Genomic DNA, 25,927 nt, shown 5'->3' on the forward strand with positions numbered 1-25,927 from the left:
TTTACAGGAGACAATGGTGTGGCCCTGTATCTGATCATCATCATTCCCATCATTGTGATTCTCTTCATCGCCGGACTCACCACCATCCTCTTCTTTGTTAACAAAAAGAGGCAAGTATTTTTCATGGGCTCATCATATCCTCTTACGGTATACAAAGGGTATGAAAATGTTTGCCTTCAACGGCCATGTTTTTATTTTATTTTATTTATTTATTTTTAACAAGTCAGATTGATCTGGTTCTTTGTACCTGTTTTTTGTATGTGCAGTTTTTTAAAAGAAATTGAGTACATTTTTATATATTTTAAGTAATGATTTTTACATGTTTAATATTTTTAATATGTAACAAATAATGCGAAATTAATACTTTCTAAGGACAAAAAAATTCATTTTGATTTTGTTTTTCACAGTTTGTGCTACTTTTTTTTTCTTTTAATTGAAGGAGAAGTCAAGTCCAAAATGTTCTTTACAATAATATGTACAACATTCTGGATCATATTGTGTTTGTGGAATATGAATTAAGCAGCAAAATCCACCTGCCGTTCACTGAAAATCACATCTCAGTTGCTTAGGGCTCAGGTAACGACTGATCCCATCTCACCTCTTTTCTGAGTTTGGTCATGTGACATTGGCAAGCTGAGCCATGATTGGATGCTTAATTCATATTCCACAAACGCAATATTCAATAGAATACCGTCTTCAGACTAGTGGGGCCTAAAGAAGCTCTCCAATGATGCGTTTTCTCATTTTTTTTTTTTTTTTTGGACAGGTTCACGTGAGTGCTAATAAGACTAGATAAGACTTCTCTCAGGCCCCGATCGTCAATCACATTTTTTCGTTTGTTTAGTTTCTCCGTGCCGCTCAGTACCTAATGTTCCTGTGGTCTAGCCCAGCTTCTGATCGATTGCTGAGTCAGTCCACATTTAAACCATGTTGTGCATTGCGTCAAAAGGAATAGCGACCGACTGGGGAACGGAGTCCTTTACGCTTCAGTCAATCCGGAGTACTTCAGTGCCGCAGAGAGTAAGAAGCATCCCAAACACGTAAGATTTCCTTATTAGGTACGTGCCTCTGACCTCCTGCCGTGTTGCGACAGTGTACGTCCCAGACGAGTGGGAGGTGGCGAGAGAGAAGATCACCATGCACCGGGAGCTGGGCCAGGGCTCCTTTGGCATGGTGTACGAGGGCATCGCCAAGGGAGTGGTGAAGGACGAGCCCGAGACGCGAGTGGCCATCAAGACTGTCAACGAGTCAGCCAGCATGAGGGAGCGCATCGAGTTTTTGAACGAGGCGTCTGTGATGAAGGAGTTCAACTGCCACCATGTGGTAAGCACCCTCCCCCAGACCCCCTTCGAAAAAAACAAAAAAAAAAACGCCTGACGTTGGTGCGGATGAATCATTGTGGCACGACTATAAATAAACATGACATCAAACGCGGAGTCTCAAGATGTTGCAGGAGGTCGGCGGGTCGCGATCATTCCAGTTTTTACAGACTGCAGCAAGGAGCAGCCTCCCGGATATGTAACCCTTAATCAGGGTGATCCCTGTCTCGTCGACTCGACTGAAGACGTTTTGTAATGCACTTTCTCCGCGGAAGGATTCTCTTACAACTCTTCTCAAATGCTTGGGCTGTAAGAAATAAATCACAGGGAAATCTGAGCGCTGTTGTGTGCGGATTACTGTTTTTAAGACGCGTGAAGGAGGCGCGTAATTAACATTCATCCTTAATTTGGCAGCAGGCGTGATAGGATTGAGACAGGAAATCAGGCTTCACTGCATTTTACCTCAAGTTAACCCTGATTTATCACCCTCTACTGTACACTTGTACATCCCGGACCGGTGGCCACGAAATCACAGTATGCACACACATAGACCTACACACACCCCGTATGGAAAATCTGAGTGGAAAACTGAAGGAAATTCTGAATGTGAGGCGGAAATGCAAACTAAATGCAAATAAATCCCAAGCTATTGCCAAATCTTATATTCCATGCTGCCAGTTATACGTGCCACACAGTGCCGCCAAAATGGACCCGATGAAGCTTATTGGTCACGGTCTGAATTTGATGTGGCTCGTTTGTCCTCTACACCTGCTGTGTTTTGTGACTGGAATAGAGAATATCAGACATTTCATGTCAAATTCGACTTTATCTTCACCATACCCCTCGCCTTTACCCTAACCCTTCAATGTTTTGGAATACAACAACGTAACCCCTCAAGCATACTCTAACCCCAACCTTAACTCGACTCATCTCAACTTTATCAAGAAAGCACTTAAACAAAACAAAAAACAACTGCAGCTAAAAATATGCTGCGTACGAATAAAGATCAAACATAAACCACAGTCATTTAAAAAATGATAATAAAATCAAGATCCTGCAGCACCTCCTGTCTTTAAGATCATCCTGTGACGGTGCTTACAGTGTGTTGGCCGCCTGCTGTTCCGCCATCAACCTTTTGATGGTCTTGTCTGTTATGAAGTTCAGATTCCCCGGACGAGTGGTTAAAAAAAGAGAGATACGCTCCCTTCACACTGGTGTTCAGGAGGTCCAGAGTTAGATTCCCTCTTGTTTTGACAGTGTTCATATTGTGTGAAGTTGGGAGTAAATACAAGAGAGAGGGACACGAGTCTCCACTGAACTGTATGAGGGTGCTAACATGCTATAAAAACAAACAAACAAACAAAAAAAACAGTCGCGTTGGCTAACGGTTAAATGTCAACTAATAACGGGTGTTTTCTAACAGTGGTTAGCTCATAGGTTCGCGAGTAACCTCACATTCTTGGTTCAAATCTCCTGTCCCGATTAGTCCTCTCTCGCTTTACTTCAACACCGGCTCTCATCCCAGAGGAGACGCTAGGCGGGCATCGGAGACATCATGATCACAGCGTGCATGACATCGCACATGTCTGCTACAAGTTAAGTTTGAAAAGCAAACTCAAGCAGCCGTGGCATCCATTTTCCTTCAACGAACGTCATGGCCAAAACGCTGAAAATGGTCCACAATGGGTCCATACGAAATACAACAAACACCATTTGACAAAAAAAAACAAAAAAAAAAACAGCAGAGGTCTTGAAGACGGCTGCCAGCTAGGGTGCTAGCTATACAAACCCCGAACCGTAATTCTTAGGTTAGCTTAGTTTTGGAAAGCACCATCGGTACCACTTGTGCAATCCCTTTCTCACGACATTTCCCACTTGACTCACAATTGACCTTTTTCCAGTGACAAACGCAGGTACTACTAGAACTAGCTCAGCCAGGTTTCATTGTAACATCCAAGGATACACAACCAAAATAAACTGCTAGCATTAGCTGATATTGTTCCTTATTTCTGGATATTGTAGTATTGTGCTCTAACTTGACTGCCCTTTAAACCATGACAGTTCTGTGCATCGGAACCAGCCGGTTCTGATCGATGGCGATATTGTGCTCGATCCTTGACGTGTGTTGCTACGTCCTGATTGGTGCAGGTCAGGCTTCTGGGCGTGGTCTCCCAGGGACAACCCACCTTGGTGATTATGGAGCTGATGACCAGCGGTGATCTCAAAAGCCACCTGCGTTCTCTTCGCAAAGAAGTAATCGTTCTTTTTCTATGTGGTGTGTTTTATCGTTCTGGCATGAAAAGGTCATCTCACCTGTGATTCTCTCCTGCAGAACACCAACGTCCAGGTCTTGCCCCCGCTCAAGAAGATGATCCAGATGGCGGGGGAGATCGCCGACGGCATGGCATATTTAAACGCCAACAAATTTGTCCACAGAGACCTAGCGGCCAGAAACTGTATGGTGGCTGAAGACTTTACGGTGAAGATTGGAGGTGAGTGAGAAGCTTCAGGGCTATGCGTGATTTAGATGTCCTTTCAAAATAAATACTAGAACTGCAGTGAGTGCCTTTAGCCGTGCTGAATGGATGTGCATCATCCCCAACCTGCCTCCTCCTATTTCCTGCAGATTTCGGAATGACCAGAGATATTTACGAGACGGATTACTACCGAAAAGGAGGAAAGGGCCTGCTGCCCGTCCGCTGGATGTCGCCCGAGTCGCTGAAAGACGGCGTGTTTACGACCATGTCAGATGTCTGGTAAGAGCAATTTTCCCAAAAATCACTTTTGGTCATACTGTATTTGTTGTCATGACATGTCAGTAAGACATAAATATATCGGATTTTCCACACTATAAGGCACACCTGAAAGCATTACATTTTCTCAAAAGCCGCCGATGTACCTTACATATGGAACGATATTCTGATTTCTTCGACGTAGTGTTTTAAATGTTCTGTAAAGCGCTCTGTTACAGCTGCAGCCGTTGCAAAAGCGCTATATAAAATAAACTGTATTGTATTGTATTCTATTTAGTGCAGCTCCATCTAGTGGATGCATAACGCAACAGCAGCCACTATTGTAGCTTGTATTCTATGCACCTTATAATGCGGTGCACCCAATATATAAAACAGTTTTCAAATCGGCCATTCGTTGAAGGTGTGCCTTATACGCCGAATCGCCTTATAAGTGTGGAAAATATGGTAATCTATGCACTCGCAGTCATCGCGGGCACACCACTGCAACCTCACACTGACTTGTGAACTTGTTATTCCAGAAAAGCACCTTATTTGTCATGGAATGTTAGTATAACATTGAATGAGTGAAGGTTTGAAGTTTTATTTTGTTACCTAAAATAAGTACCTAATTAACAAAATTGTTCATAAATTGTTCTCCATCTTTTCGTTAATATATAAAAATGGCTAAATTAATGCAAGAAATATTACAGGACCGCCAACGGGTTTGCCCCAGTGTTTCAGTTATGCGCAACTGTGCAAATTTTACACACAGAAAATGAAAAGTAATAACGGTGCCATTTGTGCACATTTTGGAAGCTGCAGATACAACAAAAAGTGAAAGCACACATGATGGGCTTGTTTCTTTGGCTAACCTACTGTTGCTCGGGACTTCTTTTTTTTGGCGCAAACTTTCCAGATAGCGCTACTGATTGAGTATTTGTGTAGGCTGGGGGCAGGTCATATTAGGGACCCCTAAAATACAAATATTTTTACCAGGATACACACATATGCAAAAATTGGTGAGTGTTCAGTTACGTGAATCTGAACTCCAGGTTCAGACTAAAGTATCCGTTATCAGCCAACAGAATTGCTTTCTTTTAGGTGTTTTCTCCTTCTCAGGCTTGTACTACTCCAATTTAGTGTCTTTCTATGAACAGCAGCATGATTGCGGGGAACTAATAGTGTTTGCATTTTTTATTTATTTTTTGTTTCCCAACTCCAAATGTCCCATGTGTCAGTCCTTAAGAATGGCCTTAAACGATTCCAGATGTTTCCCCAAATGAGCGGGTTGCCGCGCCATGGCAGACTCCCCTTGCACATTGCGAAAACGCATCCCCCTGGTTTGATGTCGGACAGCGCATAAAGTTTGGCGTGACACTCCCCCACCTCCCAAGTGGTCGACTGTTTTCGTGTGAGCGTCTCTGTTAGCTCAAGCCTGTGTGTACTCGGTTGTGCCTGTTGCTAAAAGCGCGACTTGCAAGGACGAGCAAATATTGCGGTCGCTGTCAGTCACGGTAAGAATTTCTCCATCGGTGAGAGAGGCTGGCTAGCAAAGTGAGGTGACGTTTACTGTGCAAACTCCTGACCTCTGATGGTGAAGATACATAATTCGCAATCTTGCCAGCTGTCACTCTGACTACATCTGAATACATCTGCCCATTTATAAATAGTCATTTGCTGAAGGTCGTTCGCAGCACCTGCGTATGTAACCTTTTGGAACATTGTTTTTTTCAACTGATCGTGACAAGTAAGCACAGTGGGCTCGTGGTGAGCACGTGTGCCTCACAATTCTGAGATTCTGCATTCCAAAATGGAGGAATAGGGTGATAAGAATAAGAATAAGAAAACCTTTATTCGTCTCACAATAGAGAAATTCCCAATTTACAGCCGCAACGTTATGAAAGGAAGAAAGTAGAAGAACAAAAAGTATAGGAGCTGCTGTAAAGGCAGCCACTCTCGTGGCGCCATCTTGATTGATTGATTGATTAAAATGAGATATTTAAGTGTACAAGATTATTTAAATCAGGCGGCGGGGGCAGAGGGGGGGGGTCATCATTATTATTAGGGCCCCATACACCAAATGTTATCATTATTCTGACTAATTACACTGGTCAACAGCAAATTTTAATCAGGAATTTGACCCAAAAACTGCTTGCGGAATACGGATTTTTACCATGCGTTGTAATTTGTAGCTATGCTTCAGAAAAAAACTCCACCTATTTTTGAACCTATCTCTTAATTCATAAATTCGACTACAGAGATTTCTGTATGATATGTTATATTATCCATCCATCCATCCATTTTCCGAACCGCTTGATCCTCACTAGGGTCGCGGGGGGTGCTGGAGCCTATCCCAGCCGTCTTCGGGCAGTAGGCGGGGGACACCCTGAATCAGTTGCCAGCCAATCGCAGGGCACACAGAGACGAACAGCCATCCACGCCCACACTCACACCCAGGGACAATTTAGAGCGTCCAATCAACCTGCCATGCATGTTTTTGGAATGTGGGAGGAAACCGGAGCACCCGGAGAAAACCCACGCAGGCCCGGGGAGAACATGCAAACTCCACACAGGGAGGCCGGAGCTGGAATCGAACCCGGTACCTCTGCACTGTGAAGCCGACGTGCTAACCACTGGACTACCGGGCCGCCCTATGTTATATTAATATTTTGAAAATCTAATGTAATAGAGCAGGGGTGTCAGGCGTGGGCCACATTTTAGTTGCCGTTTCACTTGGAGGGCGGTCATGACTGAAACGATAGATAGAAGTCAAGACTAACTATTGATTCAACTATTGTGTAAATTACTATCATGAGGGGTTTGGTCACAAGAAAATGCTTACAATATATCTCTTATTTATTACATTTGAGAATTAAAAAATTTGGTAGACATTTTAGAAAGGATCATGGAAGTTGACATGTTTGAGTTGCTTTCGCTGGCCACATAAAATGATGTGGCGGGCCAGATCTGGCCCCCAGGCCTTGAGTTTGACACCTGTGTACTAGAGAAACATCATGGGCAGATTGTGAATCAGTGCAAAAATATATATATATCGAAAAGTGTCCTTGCATATCTATATCGAATTTGGGCAGAGCATGGCATCACGCTTTACTTCGAATCAGCCATTTTGTGTGAAATGCAGAATCCTTTGATTCAGGATTTCATCGCAACGAATCCTGACCGGCAGTTTTTTTTTTTGCATTCAAATTGAATGATTATGTTAAAGATTTGCCCATTTAAAATGGTGTGCGAAAGCACCCTTGATTTTAGTTAGACGAAAGAGTGATGACATTCAGTTCCGTTTCGTTGTCTTTGTTAACCCGTTGATGTAGCAAACCAGATGAGTCTTAAAAAGTCCCCATTCATTCCATCACATCACACGTGTGAGGAAATCATTTGTCTTGCAAACAGGTCGTTTGGCGTGGTGCTGTGGGAGATTGCCACCTTGGCCGAGCAGCCTTACCAGGGCATGTCCAACGAGCAAGTGCTGCGCTTCGTCATGGAGGGAGGACTCCTGGACAAGCCTGACAACTGTCCTGACATGCTGTGAGTCTTGCCAACCCCGCCATTCTTTTTCTTTTTTTTTAATGCAGCCTTTCCCAAGCTTTTTAAACCACACAGAATTGGCTCACCCCTCTTTAAAAAAACATGTTTTTTGCAAACTCATGTTCATTCATGCAAATGATTATTGACGAAATAGTCACAAAAATTCTACAACCGTTCAAGGGGTGCGTACACCCCAGTTTGGAAATCATTTTAGCAACCTAAGTGTGCGATGAATCATTCACCCTTGATATCCGTTCATATTTGACCTATTTCAAGTTGTGGTTCATTGTGAAGCTATCATGTGGTGTGCGCGCGTCAAGACGAGGCCGGGGGTTGGCGTCACAGCTTAAAAGCATCCTGTCGATGACGTGGTGCCTAACCGGCCGGGGGCCAGAGAATGCAACCCCAGCCACCCCTCCACTCCAATGTCTATGCCAATCATTCCTGTCTGTTCACCAATGTGTGAGCTCATTCATTCATTCCTCACTTGCTGGCTGGAGGAGGAGTTCTCAAACTTTTTGAGTCAAGGGGAGAAATTTGGCCAAGGATCCCCTTATTATCCTCAACATAATTACCCCATAGGGCTGCACGATTAATTGAATTTTCATCACGACCACAATTTCGGCATGATTATATTAACCTGATCGTCGGGATATTTCCATTCAAGCCTTTCAACAGCCAGTGGTCAGCCAACCACTAGGGGGCGACCATGTGGTTAAGGCTTCATTAAACGACCAAAATAACAATGAAGTGAAAGGGATTGTTGCCTGGACTTGTTTTGTATTCCTGGCAAGTGAGATTAAGTAAAATATTAGCATATTTATTCAGTCAGCCCCTGGTAAATTCTGAATTCTCAAGTAAATTCAAATTTGTTTTAATTATTGTTTTATTGATCATTTATTTGAAAACTGTCATCCGTTTATTTTAAAGTTTCTCGTTGCATTGAAAACTGTTGACTTATTGATTGTTGAAAATTGGTGCAATAAAAATACTGATATTTTCCCCATACATACAGTATTGATCAAATTGATCGCTGTTATAATTTTGGCCACAATCATGCAGCCCTACCACTGATACCACGAAATGTGATAGGACTTTAAAAAATGGATTTTCCCGGATTTGAATTATTCTGGATGTTTTTTACAACAAAAATAAAAATAAAAAGATTACAATGTTATAATGAAATCATATTTCTACAAGAAAAAAAGTTAATCAAGGTTTATTGAGATAAGAAGGGAATATTTTAACAGGTGAACTAAAAAAATACAACTTTATTCTCATACTACACAACATAATCATTTATTGCTAGTTATTTTACGGGTCGCCAAGCTCTGGTTTGCGGACCCCCAGGAGTCCGGGGACTCCAGTTTGAGAACCACTGCGTCAGCAGACAAGGTCCATACATGCGTGTGTCTGACCTCAACGAGAAGGCATTCTGCTCACCCTCAGCTTTCCCTCCTCCTCCCCTCGCCATGGCTGACCTCACCTTAGAAAGAGAGACAGCAAGTCGCGGAAGAAGAAAGAGAAGAAAAAAAAAGCACGAGCTAATGTTGTGCAGACACAAACTTCTAGTTTCTATGGCAGCCTGACTGTGTTGTCCTGATTACAGCGGTGTGTGGATTGTGTGACAGAGGTGGTGTGCTGGGGGGGGGGGGGGGGGGGGGGGGTCGAGATGGGGGGTGTATTCAGTGGGAAAATGGCGGCTTTCAAAAACAAAGTATTGAAAGGAGACGTTATGAATCCCCCCTTCCCCCCACCCAAGTGTCTGTGACAGGCTTTCGTCAAAATCACCCCAGACTCGCGGAATACGGTGCGCTTTTTAGCCTCTTTTTCTAGCCTTGCTTAAATCTGGCTGTCCTATCTTGTGCAAATGAGTCGACGAGTCACCCCACCCCTCTAATGCAGGGTTAATACCGAGCACAGCTATTTTGTTACCATGACGACCGGGACAAAGAGGCATTGCGCGACTCTCTGAGCGGATACTACTTGAGGAAATGTGGCATCCCGGATTGGGTTCACGGCTTTTGTGGTGGATCCTTGTTAAACCCGAGTTTAAAAAAAAAAAAAAAAGCACAAGCGAACAGTAAAGGCACGGATCATATTTTCACTTATGGGGGCAACACTTCATTACAAAGCCATCAAATTACACTGCCGAGGAGAACATGGAAAAGTCAAACAGGGAGTAGGGAGGGCGTAGCCGAGATTCGAACCCTGAACCTCTGAACTGTCAGCTCGACGTGTTCAGAGATGAAAACACAGGTAGATATGATGAATCTCTTTTGAGCTGCGTGCCTACGGCCAAGTGAAGCAAGGGGGAGCAAAGAACGAAATAACCTTTTCCAGGTAAAATCCTTTTTGGAACTTTTTTTTTCAATGGTTCAGTATTGTTGGCATAGAGAGCTTCGTACTGTTCCGCCTTGTCCGGGTCGTCTCCAGGATCAGATAGCTCGGGGTTGCCGTCTCCAACCTCCCTCGCAGGGACGTGCCAAACAGGACTCGTATTTAAATGATTTACGACGGAGAATTACGTCATCGCTTGCTGACGGCGAATTTGAGTGGGGACGGACCTCACTGGGGCACGTGCAGTCTGTTTTTTCACAGCACAAGCATAAATGTAGACAACACATTTGAAGTAAAAGGTTTTTTTGGGGGGGTAGAAATGACACAATACATTGGGCTAAAATCAACCATTTACATTACTTGACGTAAATTTCAAAGCTCAAATTTTTAGGTGAGATGGATTACTTCAGTTTTATAAAACTCATCCCATGTTTCATTTTTTTCCCCCAGTATACAAGTAACCAGGGTCCTTTTGAATTGTGCAAAAACAAACTTCAGTGTTCCCTCACTACTTCGCTATTTGCTTATTGCGGATTTTCATTTGTGGCCCTAATTTCATATATTGCAGTTGTATTGCTCTATTCTGGTGTGTTTTCTTGCTGTTTTTCTTCTTTCTAAGGCAGCCCGGTCAAAAAAAATATCTTTTTTTTTTTTTTTTAGGTGAAATTTATTTTACAAAAACCAAGATCATAAAAATTAGACACCTCGTCGCCTATAATCAGCATCTCGGCATTTATTCTATATTTCGCATATTTTAAAATTACATTTATTAAGAGGAGCAAGTGAAGAAGGGTGGGAATCGTTCATAATGCTGAACAGAGGTGTAACCCCCCACCCCAAAAAAAAAACAGGCACGCTTGCCATGTTGTCAAATAATCTTCATTTTTACAGCAAAAATCCAAAGTTTGAATGCTTTCTTTTGAGTGATAAGAGAGGCCGGTTAATGCACGTGTTGTGTTGGTTCTTTGCTAAAACGCACACGCAGCAACAGATGGTAGGATTGTTGTTGTCAAGTTACTCCGGAGCAGCGGGGAAACAATTTTCCCGCGGCCCTCCCGGCTGTGTTCAAACTCAACAAAAATCCCACTCGAGAGCCCGCTGGAGACAAACCACCATTTTATTTGGGCTTTAACTACCATACGTTATATTCACTGATTGAGTTTGCAGGCGTACCAAAGGAAGTGGCGAATGACTGCACGTCCGTAAGGTAAAAATGTAGTCTCTCCTGCCACCTGCAGGCGAGAAATAGAAGTAAAAATTGGTTCAGCCGACCATTGGTAACGTTTGGCATTTCAAGTCAAGCTTCTGCTCACTCATGCGCTTTTGTGGAATATCTTAAATTGTTCAGTGTGCCTGTGTATTCATCACAGTCAAATCTTGACAAACACGAATAAGTGTGTCAAGTTTTAAATTTAGAATCGTCTTCATTGTTTCAAAAAAAAAAAAAAAATGTCTCCAGTAGTGTGAGGGAGTATTGCTCGAACAAGCAACTATGACAAACGAAGACATGACACATGAGTACAGAGAGTCTTTACGTTATGTAAGGGAGCCATTTGTGCTGTCGTAAGGACCAACGACAGCTGTGCAAACGACGCGGGGAGTCATTTAGCAACGAGGTCATTAGTTGTGCAGTTATTATTCCTTTACGCCAAACCTGGGTAGAGTACGGCAATGGGGGGGGGGGGGGGTCACATTCAGCCCACCCGCCGTCTCTGACCGGCCCGAACCGTGACCAAGAAGAAAATACAGTATGTGGTGCTTTTATTTTGGAAAGTTGTTTTTATGTTCTGTGCACACGTATGTGTGCTGGTAAAATAATACTTTGCGTTTATCATTTGCTGTATCGTGATACATCACTGTCAATAATTGATGATTGCACTGTTAAGAGACAAGTGCTGATTTTGGAGCAACGAGGATTCCGCCCGACGCTAGTGAACTCGTTTTTTGGTGGTCCAGTGGTTAGCGCGTCGACCTCACAGCGCAGAGGTACCGGGTTCAATTCCAGCTTCGGCCTCCCTGTGTGGAACTTGCATGTTCTCCCTGGGCCTGCGTGGGTTTTCTCCGGGTACTCCGGTTTCCTCCCACATTCCAAAATGTGTGAGAAAATGTGCATGGATGATTGTTCGTCTCTGTGCGCCCTGTGATTGGCGGGCAACCGGTTCAGGGTGTCCCCTGCCTACTGCCTGAAGACGGCTGGGATAGGCTCGAGCACCCCCCGTGATCCTTGTGAGGATAAGCGGATCGGAAAATGAATGTTCTGTAAATTTCGGCATTCAAGGGAAAAGGCATTTTTTACAATGGAGTAGAACACCGTCCTTAAACCGAGGATCCTCCTTGTATTGATTCTGGTCAGCGTATTGACTGGACTGCTCATTGGTGTGTGTGTGTGTGTGTGTGTGTGTGCAGGTTTGAGCTGATGCGGATGTGCTGGCAGTACAACCCCAAAATGCGTCCGTCCTTCCTGGAGATCATCAGCAGCATCAAGGAGCAGCTGGAGCCGCCCTTCCGAGAAGCGAGCTTCTTCTACAGCGAGGAGAACAAGCCGCCCGACACCGAGGAACTGGACATGCAAGTGGAGAACATGGAGAACATTCCGCTGGACCCAGCCACGACCATCCAGCCCCCGGTCGCCGCCCCGTCGGCGGGGTGCACCGCGGGCGCATCGCCGCCCTCCTCGGCCCAGCAGCCGCCCTGCCCTGCCCCGGAGCCCGGCGGCCCTTTCATGGGACCCGGCTCACCCGCCGCGGGGCCCTCGGACAGCAAGCATGCGGGACTGGCGGCCGCCAACGGGCCCGTGGTGCTGCTCAGGCCCAACTTTGACGAGCTGCAGCCCTACGCGCACATGAACGGCGGCAGGAAGAACGAACGGCCGCTACCGCTGCCCCAATCGTCGGCTTGCTAATATCGACCCCCACGCCCTCCCAAGTCCTCGTACACAGGGTAACCCAAATCTCTCTTGCGTCTCTGTGAAGTGACTACTTCGACAGGAGAGAGAGAGAGATTCGGCGTCTTTGTTTCGTCACTCCTTCGAGAAGGAAATCACGAGACTTAAAAAGATGAAATAACTTTTTTTTTTTTTTATCTGCCAGTAAAAGTCAACAGAAAAGCACTTTTTTCTTGAGAGAGGATGTTGTGGCGTGTGTATTTATATACCATTTCTCTCTATAATAATTTTATTTTTTATTTTTTTTGGTAACTTTTCACATCAGTGAAGTTTTGTTTGGCATTTCCGACAAGAAAAATTGTGTGACTGGAAGAAAGTGTGTTGTGTCTTTAAATGAAAATAATAACACTAAGTTGCCAAATGGAGACTGTGCTTCAGAGTAGAATTCACGTTGCATTAAGTTTGTCAACTAAAAATATAACAAAGTAAAGGCCAAGTTTTTAACCAAGGGAAAAAATATTTTCACACATCACTGCAATTAATCGTTGCTTTAATAATTGATTATCTGTTGATTATTTTGTCAATTAATCAATTAAATAGATTTTTCAATCCCATTTTAATTTTCAAAAACAACAGATCATCAAATGTTTTATTGTTATTATTATTATTATAAAATGTTTCAAACCATTCTCTAGTATTACTTTTTTTAAATTAAATCCATTCTAAATTGAATTCAATTGCGATTTTAAAATGACAATTAAATTTTTTGCACGTAATATTCTGAAGCGCAGCCCCGGCCAGACTCATCCCTACCACCACTTGAGCATCATTTAGGGGACACTGTCAGACCGATTAATCGTTTCTTTGTCTTTTTATCACTTTTCGCGGGGTGGGAGAATCTCTGAATGTTCTGAACTCCTGTTCTGCAGCCGAGTAACGTTGCCTTCTTCAGACAGCAAACTCATTGCGCGGGTGACCAAACCGCACCTCAGCAATCAATGCCGCACCCTTATGAATGAACAGCCCCTCCCCTTGTTGGTCATCTCCCAGCATGCACTTGACACAGCAGGCAGGAAGTGCACGTGACGATCGCACGGTGGACTTTCACCATTAACTGGACGGATTTTAAGTAGGTCTACACACACACTTCATCGGTTTGTCACCTTTTTTACATTTCGAAGGTGCATTTGCTTCCGACTGTGTGTGTGTGTGTGTGTGTGTGTGTGTGTGTGTGTGTGTGTGTGTGTGTGTGTGTGTGTACATGACAAAGCTGCTATTTATTCTCTTTTCTCTGATCCTTCAGGTTTGCTTTTCTCTCCACTACTTTCTTATCCACAAAAATCTGTTAATATATAAAATATATGGTAAAATGACACACACACAAAAAAAGATGTTAGTCATGAAATGTGTTCTTTTAGAGGTTTTTGTCAGTGTTTGTTTTGTTGGATGACTGTCTTATTTTATTATCCTTATTATTATTGTTATTTTTATTATTATTTGGAATGGACACCATAGCTCCGTGTGTGAGCTTTCTTCTGCACCCCCCTTTTTTTTGGGGTGTACTTTTTGTGGTCTAGCACTGCGCCTCAGGGTGCAACTCAATCTCAGGTCAAAGTTTTAAAAAAGGCTTTTCTCCTTTTCTCCACACATTCGCTTGTTGTCAAAATTCCTCCTCTCCCATCATCTTCCATTCTGCCGGTGCCTCCGTTTTTTTGTTTGTTTTGGGTTTTTTTTTTGATAAGCCACATAAACCAAATGTTTGTTTTTAAAACCCAGTTGAAGCAATTGTAGGGCTAAGTGGGTCTTGTCATTTGCCTTAATCATGTTTATCACTTTTTTTCTGTTTTTAGTCACCGCAACACTCCCGCCACCCTGTACAAAAGTTATTACTTCTTCTCAAACCAAATAAAGAATGGACTGAAGAGCAGAAAAGATTTAATGATTAAAATGTCTTAAAATGGATGTTATATGTAATCTTGAAGGATTTTTTCCTGATTTTTATTTTATTTTGGGAAATGTTACCCTTTCTAATTTTCTTCTTTAGATGTGATATTTATTTATTTTTTGATTTATTTCTTCAATAATACCAGTTTAAATCACTGTATAAATGCCCCCATGATTCAGTATAAAGATGACCTTTTTTTGTATTCTCTTTGTTGTCCGTTTTAGTTTTTTCCCTTTTACAACAACGCACCATTTGGGTGAGTGAGCATATGCTCATAGTATTGAATTGGCTGGCAACCATTTCGGGGTGTACCTGTGACCCTTGTCAAGAAAAGAAGATCAGATAATGGACAAACGGGAGGAAACGGTGGAAAAAAAATGGTAAAACCCAAAATATGAAAAGTACTGAAATAAAACTTTTGGTTGCAATACCGCTAAATACCACACGATGGCAGACATTTCTAAATTCTGCTGGATCTTATACCACCGTATCCTACAACGTGAGTCGACCGAGTATTTATTTGAGGCTTTCAAAGTATACGTCGGTAAAAACAACCTAATTAATTCAAATGAAGTTGGTACGTTGGATCATAACATAAATAAAACAAACATAAATTGTTTTCAACTGATATTTAATTGAATACACGACAAAGACAAGATACTTAAAGTTCAAATGGTTCATGTAAAAATTTTGAGTGAGTTGACTTTGGAAAAAAATTAACACGATAAATTCTTGCACTAATTCATTTATTTGGCATTTTGGTGGATTTTCTGTTCTTTTTTAATCAATGATGATTCTATGCTTTATTTCATTTATAGCGTGCTGGATTAATCAGAATGAGATTTAAGTAGGCCTGCTCCAGTTTAGGCTCAGCACCTCTTGGAGCAAACATTCATCTGTTCCTGTTTCACGTGGATATCTGGGGGTGGTCTGGTTGGATAGCTGGGGTGCTCTAGTTTCCCCCAGACCTGGTCTGGTTGAGGGATAACTAGAATTCTTTCTTTTAGGATGTCTTAAAAATCGGGCAAAAAGGTCAACATGTCAGAATTCAGAGGCCTTTTATTTTGAAATGCAACATCAGATCTGGATGAGGCAAGTCTGGTCGGATACCTGGGGTGCCCTAGTATGTCCTCGACCTGGTCTGGTTGAGGGATAACTAAAATTTATTTTTTAATAACGTTTTGACCAAAAATTTCTACATAAATTAAAAATTGTCACTATGAATTTTAACTCAAAGTTGCTGTAGTGTATTTTACATACCCACTCAGTTTAGTATTTATGCAAGCAAGGAATTTCCTTACCTGAAATGATTTTATAACTACTGCAGGGGTCACTATTGGGTGACCAACACAGTATCAATACAGTGCCGACACAGTTTGTGTAGTGTGTCAATACACTCCTTGAGGTATCATCGTCCCATCATTAGTTGTACTTACGTTTTGTCATAAACTCGGGGGCTTCAGGAATCACTCATGAAGTAAGTGGTACAAAGGAGTTTACGGGACACAAGGTTGAGATCGAACAGAATGGAATGACCTTGAGCAGGACGCAAACCCGGAAACTGGCAAGGTGCTTTAATAACGCAATACCTAACGCGTGAACGTGAACATCTCGCGGTAACTAAATTAAAGAGTGGGCTGAGCCTTTGCAACACTTTTATTTTGAAGGTGGCCAACCCGCTCGCTGGCGGCAGATTACCGTAATGCACTGTTCCTGGACCATGTCAATGCAAAAGCTATTAATAATAATAATAATAATAATAATAATAATACATTTTATTTATAAGCGCCTTTCAAGACACCCAAGGACACTTTACAATAACAAAAAACACAAAACAATACGGGTTGCGCAACGGCAGCCAAAACGCGCCAGCGTTCACTCAACCCGGAAGTCAGAAAGAAACCATTGTTGTAATAGTTTTGAATTTTTCATTACAGTTGGTTTCTGTCATTTTGATGTTATTTTTTTAAAAAATTCAGTTAATTTTGTTTCGTTTTGTAACAGTTTTTAATGCTTTGCTTTAGTTTAAGTCGTGCAACTTGAGTGTGAAAAATACAGCTCTATGGATAGATGGATGATTGCTGGATGGAGAAGCGGGATGGATAGATAGATGATAAAGATTCTGAGTCATCAGATGTCCGATAGTTATGAACGCACCGCAGCATCTGGCAGATTCTCTCCTTCAGGCAGGGCGATTCTCAAAAGCGGACACGCCCCTCCCGGTGCACTTGTCAAAGGGTGAGTGAAGGAGGGTGACGTCACACTTGCGTGCACGGACGCCCGGAGAAAACAGCTCTCGGACACCAAAACATTTTTTGCATTTGCCAACCATTGTTGATGCCACAATGCTGCCATCAAGAAGAACTTTTGAGGCGGACAAGCAGCAGCTGCAGCAGCTCAACGGCCGGCTGGCTCAGTACCTCACCAGGACGCAGCAATTGGAGCGGGAGAACGCGCGTCTTCTGGCGGAGATTAACCAGCTCAGACAGGCCCAGGTGGCGGAGCGGGAGCCACGCTACAAGGCCGAAGTGCGCGAGCTCAGGCGGGCGATGGAGCGGGTCGCGCTGGAGAAGTCTCGCGCCGAGATGGAGCGCGAGAGGCTGTGCAGGGAGTTGGAGACCATTCGCTCCCTGTGCAGCCAGCAGAGCGACGCCTGCCGGGACATCGGCGGGGAGCTGCACGGCCGCGAAGAAGAGCTCCGGGCGGCTCACCAGAACAACGCGTTGCTCCAGCAGCGTTTGCTGGAGCTTCAGAGAGAGTACGTCTTCTTGGAGGAGAAGCACCAGCAGCAGATGGGCCAGCTCAGACGACAAATGAACTCCCAGGTCAGTGGTAGGAAGTACTTTGTACTTCAGTACATTTTGAGTTGTCTACACTCTGCATGGGGATAACGTGGGTGGAATCAGGCAGAAAGGACCACCGCTGGAAAAAAAAAATGCCGTACAAATCACACTCGCTGTGCCGCCGATCTCTGATGGGGCAAGCTGAAAGTCACAGCAACTTATGCATTTATTCGTCTAAAAACTTTTTATTTGTACTCCCAATGTTGGACAACAGATCTCTGAAGACAAGCGGTACATTGATTAGGAAATGTGGTTGGTAATTGAAGACTAGTCTAAATTGTCTGTTGGTGTGAATGTGGGGCGGAGCTACAGGGTGGCCATGGGTGGCCAAGCCCACTGTTACCATTTTGTGTCATTGTGCTTTTTAGAAATCTAAATGAGTGAGCCATTGATCGCAGTATCCAAAATGGCATCGGCCATCTATTACGATTATTCTGATTGGCTGCTTGACACACTTTTGACTTCCACTTTTGTATATTCGTATGTTGATGTGTGCTGAAGGGGCGTGGCCGAGTGATTGACATCAGGAGCTGCAGTAGTTCCCGTCGGTCGCTTACGCCACGTTTAGTACAGATATGTATGCAGTTCAGCGTTAGCATCTGCTCAATGCTCTTTGTGAGTGTTTTCATTTTGTAACTGTCTGAACAGCTGTTTTTTGCGCTACTTTTTTTTCTCTACTCGAGCAGTGAGGTATCTAAAGCCCACTAGCAATGAGCTCAAGTCCGCCATTTTTTTTTGTTTTGTTTTTTACACAAGTATACCTTTATTAAAGTACAGTGTGTGAGTGCTTTTGCCGCCTTTGCCGTAGGTGAACTCCAGGGTGGTCACGCAGAGTTACCATGGACCTCCTGCAGGCTCCGTGGAGGAGGTGCAGGAGTACGCCCGCGGGATGTCCGAGGACTGGATGCAGACCATAGAGATGTACCAACAGAAAGTGGAGGAGATGGAACGGGCCATCAGGGAGGATCAAGCCATGTTAGGTGACCTGCAGAGAGAGAAAATGCTGCACACCTCCGAGCTGGACAAATTACGCTTGGATGCGGAGAAACAAGGGCAGCTGCAAATGCGTCTGGAGAAGCAACTGCTGCACATGCAGGAGAAATTCTGTCAGGACGAGGGCGAGTATCAGGTGAGGTCACTACATTAGGTACACATTTTCAGTCCGTTACCAAAGCCAATGTAACTGAACTGAAAACCTCTTGGGCCTATGACTTCTCCAGGAGTTAATCGGGAGTCAGCCAAGGAAAAAAAACCCCCAAACACAGCAGTTTGGAGTTTGCTACTTTCAAGAAGCATTGCTCAAAGTGATTCAAAACAGCTCTCAGAATACCTACACTTAATATTTGCTAACTTATACGAAGCTGGAAATCCACTGAAGTATCTTGTCAGCTATCTAGCTTGTTGTCTACTTAGTTACCTAGATATCTATGTTATATATTATTATAATATTAGATTGGATCTCAAAAGATTGTGCAGGTATACTTTTATTTTATTCATTTATTTTATTTTTTTTAAGATAGCATTTGAAACGTGCAAAAAAAAAACCTTGTGGCCCAGCCACTGCCTTTTAATGCTGTCATGTGAAGCTTCTGTTGATCCTCACAGTTGTCAAAAGCGTGTAGCTTCCATCATGCCTTGCAATCCTTAAGCCTCGGCCATCTCGAGGGCATGTCCGCTTGCTAGCCGCTTAAGCCAATTAGCTCTCAGACTGAAAAATCCCTATTAGGCAGCCTCTTAAAGATTAAGCTCCACAAGCAGGACAACCAAAAGACGAGCGACAAGATGAGTTAACCGTTTACAGGAAAAATGTTACGTTTTGATCATTGCCAACTCGTATGCCGTCTCAAGGCTTGGCAGCGACATCCGAATAAGTTCAAGTTTGTTCGTGGCTGACATGTTTCTCTTTCTGGTGGCAAGAAAAATCACAAGTTTAGACACAAATAGCCGAAGAAAAAGCAACCCAGCATTTAATAGCGTCTCCTTGTTGTTCTCCCCAGATGATTATCGACCAGCTGGAACGAGAAAGGAACGCCATGGCGGAGTCCATCACGCAGAGGATGCAGGACCATCAGCATCTACTGCGGGTCAAGATGGATCTCGGCATGGAGGTGGCAGCCTACAGGTAACAAGCCCTCATTGTCACCTCGTCAGTTTCCATGTGCATTTCAAGTGGCACATATCCCACATGGGATGCGTGTACACTGACGGGACAACGCGCATGCACAGACGCACAAATGTAAGCGTGAAGGATGTGCAGTACATAATCCAAATATTTAGAACGCTTAGGCTCTTTAAATGAAGGTGAGGCCGCATTATACTTTAGAATTTGGTATAATCAAATCAAATAGACCATATTGGTTTGATGTTGTTGAACTTGACATTTTTAAATGCATTTATTTGTGTTGTTTGGACAAAAGTGAGTGCCACCCGGCGTTGTACTTTGATGATTTCAAGCTAGCAGTGACGCTGTATGCCTGACCTTGGCGTTTATGCCGCACTCGCATCAGCAGATACGCATCAACATTTGTCTCCATCTAGATGAGGCCTGATTCCAATCTGAAGATATCCGATCCCATTTTTTTCTTTTTCTTCTTAATGCTGCCATGACGCGTATCGCAATTGTGTTACATGAACCAGGCAACCTAGATCCAGTCCTGGTCGGTCAGAAGGGGGCACAGGCTAAATGTTTTGATGGTGGCGTTGTCACGAGTAGAATTTGCATTGGAATTTAAAGGGAAGCGTTGACGGGCCCGCTTTGTTGCTGTTATTTTTATCTCAGTCTGTTGGGAGGCACGCTCCGCGAGAGCTTCTTTCTGTCATTTGCTTGTGTTTGCTACTTGAAACATCCCCCAGGAGTGAAGACTAAGAAGCTTACAAAGTGGTATTAATTAGATTACGATTGTTTCGTTGTTGTTGTTTTTTTTTTTTTTTTTTGAAAGAGCATTACTGTATGTAGCCAGGGTTCGTAGTGTCTTCTAAGGCTTTTTAGCTTTCGAAGTTGGAGATGGAAGAGCGAGAAGATATCGAGTGCCTTGCACGGTAATTATCTTCGGTCTCATATTTGCCTACAAGAGAAGTGATCATCTATAGAACTGTATTGATCTGCAAATTTTGGAGGCCTATGCCTCTTGTTATTCCGAATTACTTCATTGGGGGCCATTAACATGTTCCAAAACCCAACAATTTTTGCAAACGCGCTTATCCTCGTGTAAATATATGTGTTTTAAGAGGTCCTGAACACAAGACCCCCTGGAAACAGAAAAAAAAAATTGCCCCTGAACCGATAGATGGACAAAAAAGTCTCAAGGACCCATGCCTGAAATTGAACAATAAGTCAACCCTTATTAGTGTTAGTATAACTGTATTTATTTATTTAAGTATTTATTTTAATTTGACATGTGCGCATTTGAAAAATGTTGCCAGATAAAAGGAGTGTGCAGTGCGAGGGCTTGCTCATTACTTCTTGTAGATTTAGCTTTGCTTATGTTTCTCTAGAGCGCTCTTGGAGGGTGAGAGAGTTGGGCTTCAAGATGCTCACCGAAGAATAAGCGAACACCAGAGGGAGAGGATCATAGGTAAAAGTCTGAACGTATTGACCTTATTTGAAAATGAAATACATTAGGAATAAATGTCACTCATTAATTGCCACAGATATCAAGATGCCTGCCCAACCCTACGCTCCAAGAACTCTCACCCCAACCAGACAGCCTATGGACGTCAGATTCACGCCGTCATCTATTTTGAGAAAATCTCCCCTAGCTCCCTCAAAGTCTAGAAGTCCTTCCAGGGTTATTCCAATTTCACTTGCAACCAGAGCTCAGCATCAGAGTCCAGCCTCCAGAAGGGACATGATCTCATTCACCAAAGCCCGGGCTTCCACTTCCTCCACTGTTCCCGAAGATCAAGAAATCATCCAGACCGAGCGACAAAGCTCACTATCAGCAGAGAAGATAAAGAAAACCGAACATGTCTCAAAGGTACGGAGCCAAAGCACTCCCACGGAGTCCTTTGCAGACACTCCCTCAGGTAGGGCGTTGTCACCACCGAGGAGGAGGAGCCTCAACATAAAACCAGAGACGAATACGGGCATTGAGGGCGCAGATGAAGGAAAAGGAAATCTATGTGTAAGCGAGTCAAAGGATGAAGACAAAATCAAGCCCGCGATTGAGTCGAGTGAGAGAAAGGCTTTAGATGGTGTGTCTTTGGAAGAGCTCATTGAGACGGTGATCAAACCAGCTGGTTTGCAAGCCAAAGTTTGCTCCTCCGGAGAATCAAAGATGACCTATCAGGTGGAAAAGATCGAACAGGGGGACGGCTCGATGAAGACTCAGATTGTGTTACAGTCGAAGGTGGAGGAGGAAGTGGACCTTTCGGAGGAATCGGCCCTGGAGCAGCTTTTAAGCCAAGGGGTGAAGAAGGTTTCCCTGGAGGACATCGAGGACACAGCAACAGGAAGCATGATCAGGAACCTGCTCAGTGGCCTACAGGGAGAAGCGAACCTACAAAATAAATCTGTCAATGTCCAAATTATTGAGCAACCGGTGGAGTCGTACGATGAAGATGTTACTGAGAAGTCCAGATCTTGTTTTTATGAGCCCTCTGCATATTTCCAAATTGAGGAGATGGAAGAAGACCAAGACGCGCAAGTTGAGAGGAGTCGTTTTGACCCCGTGAAAAGGTCCAAAGTCGAACCTGTCCAGGCTCAGGAGGAGAGTGAGTCTCTCTATTTCACCCGTGATCAAGAGCCCGCTGAGTATTTTGTCTCCATGCCAGACGATAATCTCTCTGAACCCGAGGAGGGTTGCGGCATTACCTCATACGGTCATTATGGGATGGTGGATGACTTGTCCGATGAAAGGTATTACCGAGATGACAGACTTCCACAAACCAGAACCATCCTTGAAGAAAACGACGAGGACAGGTTGATGTTAGATCCGCCTTTTCTCAAAGAGAGCATTCCCGAGTGCATTATTGAAGAGGAGATTCGTGTTTCCCCCATAGTGCAGGAGTCAATGCTTGAGTTCCTGCGAGAGGACTCCTTGGAGCCCAAAGAGCAACTAAGAGGAGCTTTGGAGAAGTTACAGGGCTCTGTGTCAGGCCCACTGAGGGAGGAGTTAGCTTTCCTCACCAAAGTAAGCAGTGAAAGCCCCCAGAATGTTGCCGTTGACATCAAGAAAGTGCAGCAGTCAAGTGAAGGCGGCACCACAACCATTGTTGCGGAGCTGAACGTCTCGCAAACGCTGGAGGACTCCGGGCTGCTGGACGATGACAGTTTATCGGAAGAGCAGATCATGGCCGCACTGAGGTCTTCCAACTTTGGGAGCGCTTTGGAGGGAGGAGATGGAGGAGGATACAGCATCAGGATCTCCAAGGAACAGCATGTCGAACTCGCCGATGATTTTGACATCGAGGGGGAAGGCGAATCTTCGTCCCCTGTTGCAGAGAGACAAATCAGACCGCGTCCGTCTGAGATGGAGGGACACAGCGGCCCTGCTGACGCTAGCTCCGATCAAGAGTGAATGAAAGGCGATCGTTGGAAATTTAAAGGCCCTGGAGATGGTCAAGAAGATCGTATTTTAACAATGAATGCGTTGATTCCGAAAGCAAGAGTAGATTCGCCGAATAGCGTCGGTGTTCATAGCAGACACTGCAGCTCTTGAATTGTAGTACCCTTGAGGGGGTTTGACATCCATCCATCGCTGTCATATGGAGGTATTTTATCAGTGGCCACCATTTTCGGATGATCTCCTTCACGGTCTTTCGGGGATTAGTTCTCAAATTAAAAAATTAAGATCCCCTATTCACAACAACATGACCCGAAAGGTAGCTGAGCTCAAAACGTCAGATTGGTAGCTGTCTGGTCAGCTCTCTTCAGAGCGTAACTTTGATCTGCGGCTGATTTAGAAAAGATCCCTGTTGATGTTGAATGCGTTCGACATGACATGAGTGTTCAGTGTTTACTCTTCTGTTGTGTCCTTACTGTTCTGTTTTTTTTCATCACTATTGATTTTCAGTTATGTTCCATTCTCAATATACTGTCGCTGGGATCCAAACAGTAAATTACATCTATAAATGCAATTTCTTCCCTAACTGCCTATCGCTGATTGATTTGTGAGGACTATAAGGTATTGTCTCTCAAAACACATTAAGGGACATATTAGGGAAAATTGACTACTTGCATGCAAATAATTTGGACTCTAGAGTGCCTAACCAAGTAAATCTTTTTCTGGAATACCTGTTTCCCAAAACGTGTTTGTGAGCGAGCGGTTCTGTTGCGGGTTTTTAAGTCTGTGTCTGCTGCATGCGCCACATGCATGGATCAGTACTCTAATTGCCAGGTTTAATTCGGCAGCTTTGTGATAATGTGCTGGCTCCACGAGTGAAAATCCAATCAGTCTTTCTTTTTACACTCTGGGCTCAACACGTTACCACTCGCTCGCTCTACAAAAGCCATCCACTTGTTGACAGACCCCGCTGTTGAGGAGTGGGGGACGGGGTGAGTATTGGCAAGATGACTTCAGAAAAGTTAGCGAGGAAGGGTTTAAAGGGACAGTGTGTACAAAATTTTTGATACTTCAATGTTCATTCATTAAAAAAAAGAAAAACAAATCAATAATCTGCCAAAAATAGTTGTTGCATTCTATTAGTTCGCCACTAGATGGCAAGTACATTTTACGCACTGTACCTTTAAAGTGTGCTGTACAGTAGTTCTTGATTGAGGTATTTTGATGAAAGCATGTCACAAACATGTTATGAAAGCCTCTGTCCACTGGAGGCTATTTTAAATTTGAAAAAAAAGGGCATTCCGAATATTTCTTAACCCTAAATGCATGTGTTGTATATCACTGCACTTGCAGCTGAACTAATTGCTCAACCAACAGCAAATTTGAAATATAACAACTAATATTAATGTTTTCACTTAATGATGTTTACTGTGGGGCGGCCCGGTAGTCCAGTGGTTAGCACGTCGGCTTCACAGTGCAGAGGTACCGGGTTCGATTCCAGCTCCGGCCTCCCTGTGTGGAGTTTGCATGTTCTCCCCGGGCTTGCGTGGGTTTTCTCCGGGTGCTCCGGTTTCCTCCCACGTTCCAAAAACATGCATGGCAGGCTGATTGGACACTCTAAATTGTCCCTAGGTGTGAGTGTGAGCGCGCATGGTTGTTCGTCTCTGTGTGCCCTGCGATTGGCTGGCAACTGATTCAGGGTGTCCCCCGCCTACTGCCCGAAGACGGCTGGGATAGGCTCCAGCACCCCCCGCGACCCTAGTGAGGATCTAGCGGTTCGGAAAATGGATGGATGGATGGATGTTTACTGTTTTATTATTTTCCATAGTCGTTTAAAGTAATGGAGTAAAGTTCTGGTGATGGAAAAAAAATACAGACACACATCAGCTGCAATGTGTTTTTGTATGCTTTTAGTTATTACTATTTTTTCCCTAACCTTTTACCGTACAGGTGTAATATGTTGGTTGTGCCACTCACAGCATACGGTCACTCAACTTTCACTACTTTGTGACAAGGTGCAATATGCAGTGTTTGCAGGTTGACGGCTTTACATGCTTCTATTTAGTGTGACTCGGAATGCAAAAGAAAGCCATAGTCACGAAGAGGAAATGGTGGCGGCTTCTGGATCCTGTTCACTTGACACTTTGTGCTATCTGTGCTGGCTGGAAGGATCCTTACATAAGAGAGTGTGTTCATTACAGCTGACTATTTTTGTATCGGCTTAGCGGCACTGACCGGTCACAAGGTTTAATTGTGCTGTGTACACCTTCATAGGTCAGGTAATGTTCGTGCCCCCCCCCTTGAAATGTCATGTGTTTATTTCCTGTTTGAAGTTGACACACACAACATAATTAAACATGATTTGAATCAATGCATTAAAACAGTTTGTTGATGCTTTTCAGTAGCCTCTGTCAATCAAATCAAAACGTGTATGACAGAGATTCTCAACTTAAAGAAAATGGCTTAAGGTGGCGGTTGGCAACCCGCGGCTCTTCAGCGCCGCCCTAGTGGCTCCCTGGAGCTTTTTCAAAAATGTTTGAAAATGGAAAAACAAAGGGGGGGGGGGGGGAATATATTTTTTCTTTTAATGTGATTTCTGTTGGAGGACAAAAGAGACACAAACATTCTAAACGTTTTCCAATGCGTGAAAATGTCGAATAAATATTAAAATTCAACATTTCTGTCAACGAAGAAATACGTCATAGCCGGCGACCCACGTTTCAATTAGCAGGGCGGGATACCCGGCAGATGTCTGTTGCAGGAAAAACCGGCGTTTCATGTACAATTCACCGAGGATACTGGCAAAGAGTGGGA

At 43.7% G+C, this 25,927-nt stretch overlaps 2 protein-coding genes across 2 annotated transcripts in view; both read left to right on the forward strand.

Moving 5' to 3' along the window:
* The window catches only part of LOC147206532 (insulin-like growth factor 1 receptor), a 92,066-nt gene extending 77,095 nt beyond the window's left edge, over positions 1–14,971 (forward strand). Inside the window, exons 14-21 of the mRNA XM_086108345.1 lie at positions 8–110; positions 950–1,020; positions 1,094–1,323; positions 3,468–3,572; positions 3,652–3,811; positions 3,946–4,075; positions 7,463–7,597; positions 12,344–14,971. Of these exons, the coding sequence (XP_085964471.1) occupies positions 8–110; positions 950–1,020; positions 1,094–1,323; positions 3,468–3,572; positions 3,652–3,811; positions 3,946–4,075; positions 7,463–7,597; positions 12,344–12,839 (1,430 nt within the window). The 3' untranslated portion in view covers positions 12,840–14,971. The remainder of the gene's footprint in view (positions 1–7; positions 111–949; positions 1,021–1,093; positions 1,324–3,467; positions 3,573–3,651; positions 3,812–3,945; positions 4,076–7,462; positions 7,598–12,343) is intronic.
* Positions 14,972–17,002: 2,031 nt separating this feature from the next.
* On the forward strand, positions 17,003–25,484 carry synm (synemin, intermediate filament protein). The gene is made up of 5 exons (XM_086109692.1): positions 17,003–17,591; positions 18,418–18,738; positions 19,607–19,731; positions 21,105–21,184; positions 21,261–25,484. The coding sequence occupies exons 1-5, from the start codon at positions 17,112–17,114 to the stop codon at positions 23,126–23,128; spliced, it is 2,874 nt and encodes a 957-aa protein (XP_085965818.1). The 5' UTR covers positions 17,003–17,111; the 3' UTR covers positions 23,129–25,484.
* Positions 25,485–25,927: the final 443 nt, after the last annotated feature.

Source organism: Hippocampus guttulatus, chromosome 4, assembly GCF_054856545.1.
Source record: "Hippocampus guttulatus isolate MCC_2025c chromosome 4, RoL_Hgut_1.0, whole genome shotgun sequence".
NCBI lineage: Eukaryota > Metazoa > Chordata > Actinopteri > Syngnathiformes > Syngnathidae > Hippocampus > Hippocampus guttulatus.

Coding starts and splice junctions, on each gene's coding strand:
- synm (XM_086109692.1), top strand. CDS start 17,112: ATGCTGCCATCAAGAAGAACTTTTGAGGCGGACAAGCAGCAGCTGCAG. Junction 18,739..19,606: donor AGGACGAGGGCGAGTATCAG/GTGAGGTCACTA, acceptor TGTTCTCCCCAG/ATGATTATCGACCAGCTGGA. Junction 19,732..21,104: donor ATGGAGGTGGCAGCCTACAG/GTAACAAGCCCT, acceptor ATGTTTCTCTAG/AGCGCTCTTGGAGGGTGAGA.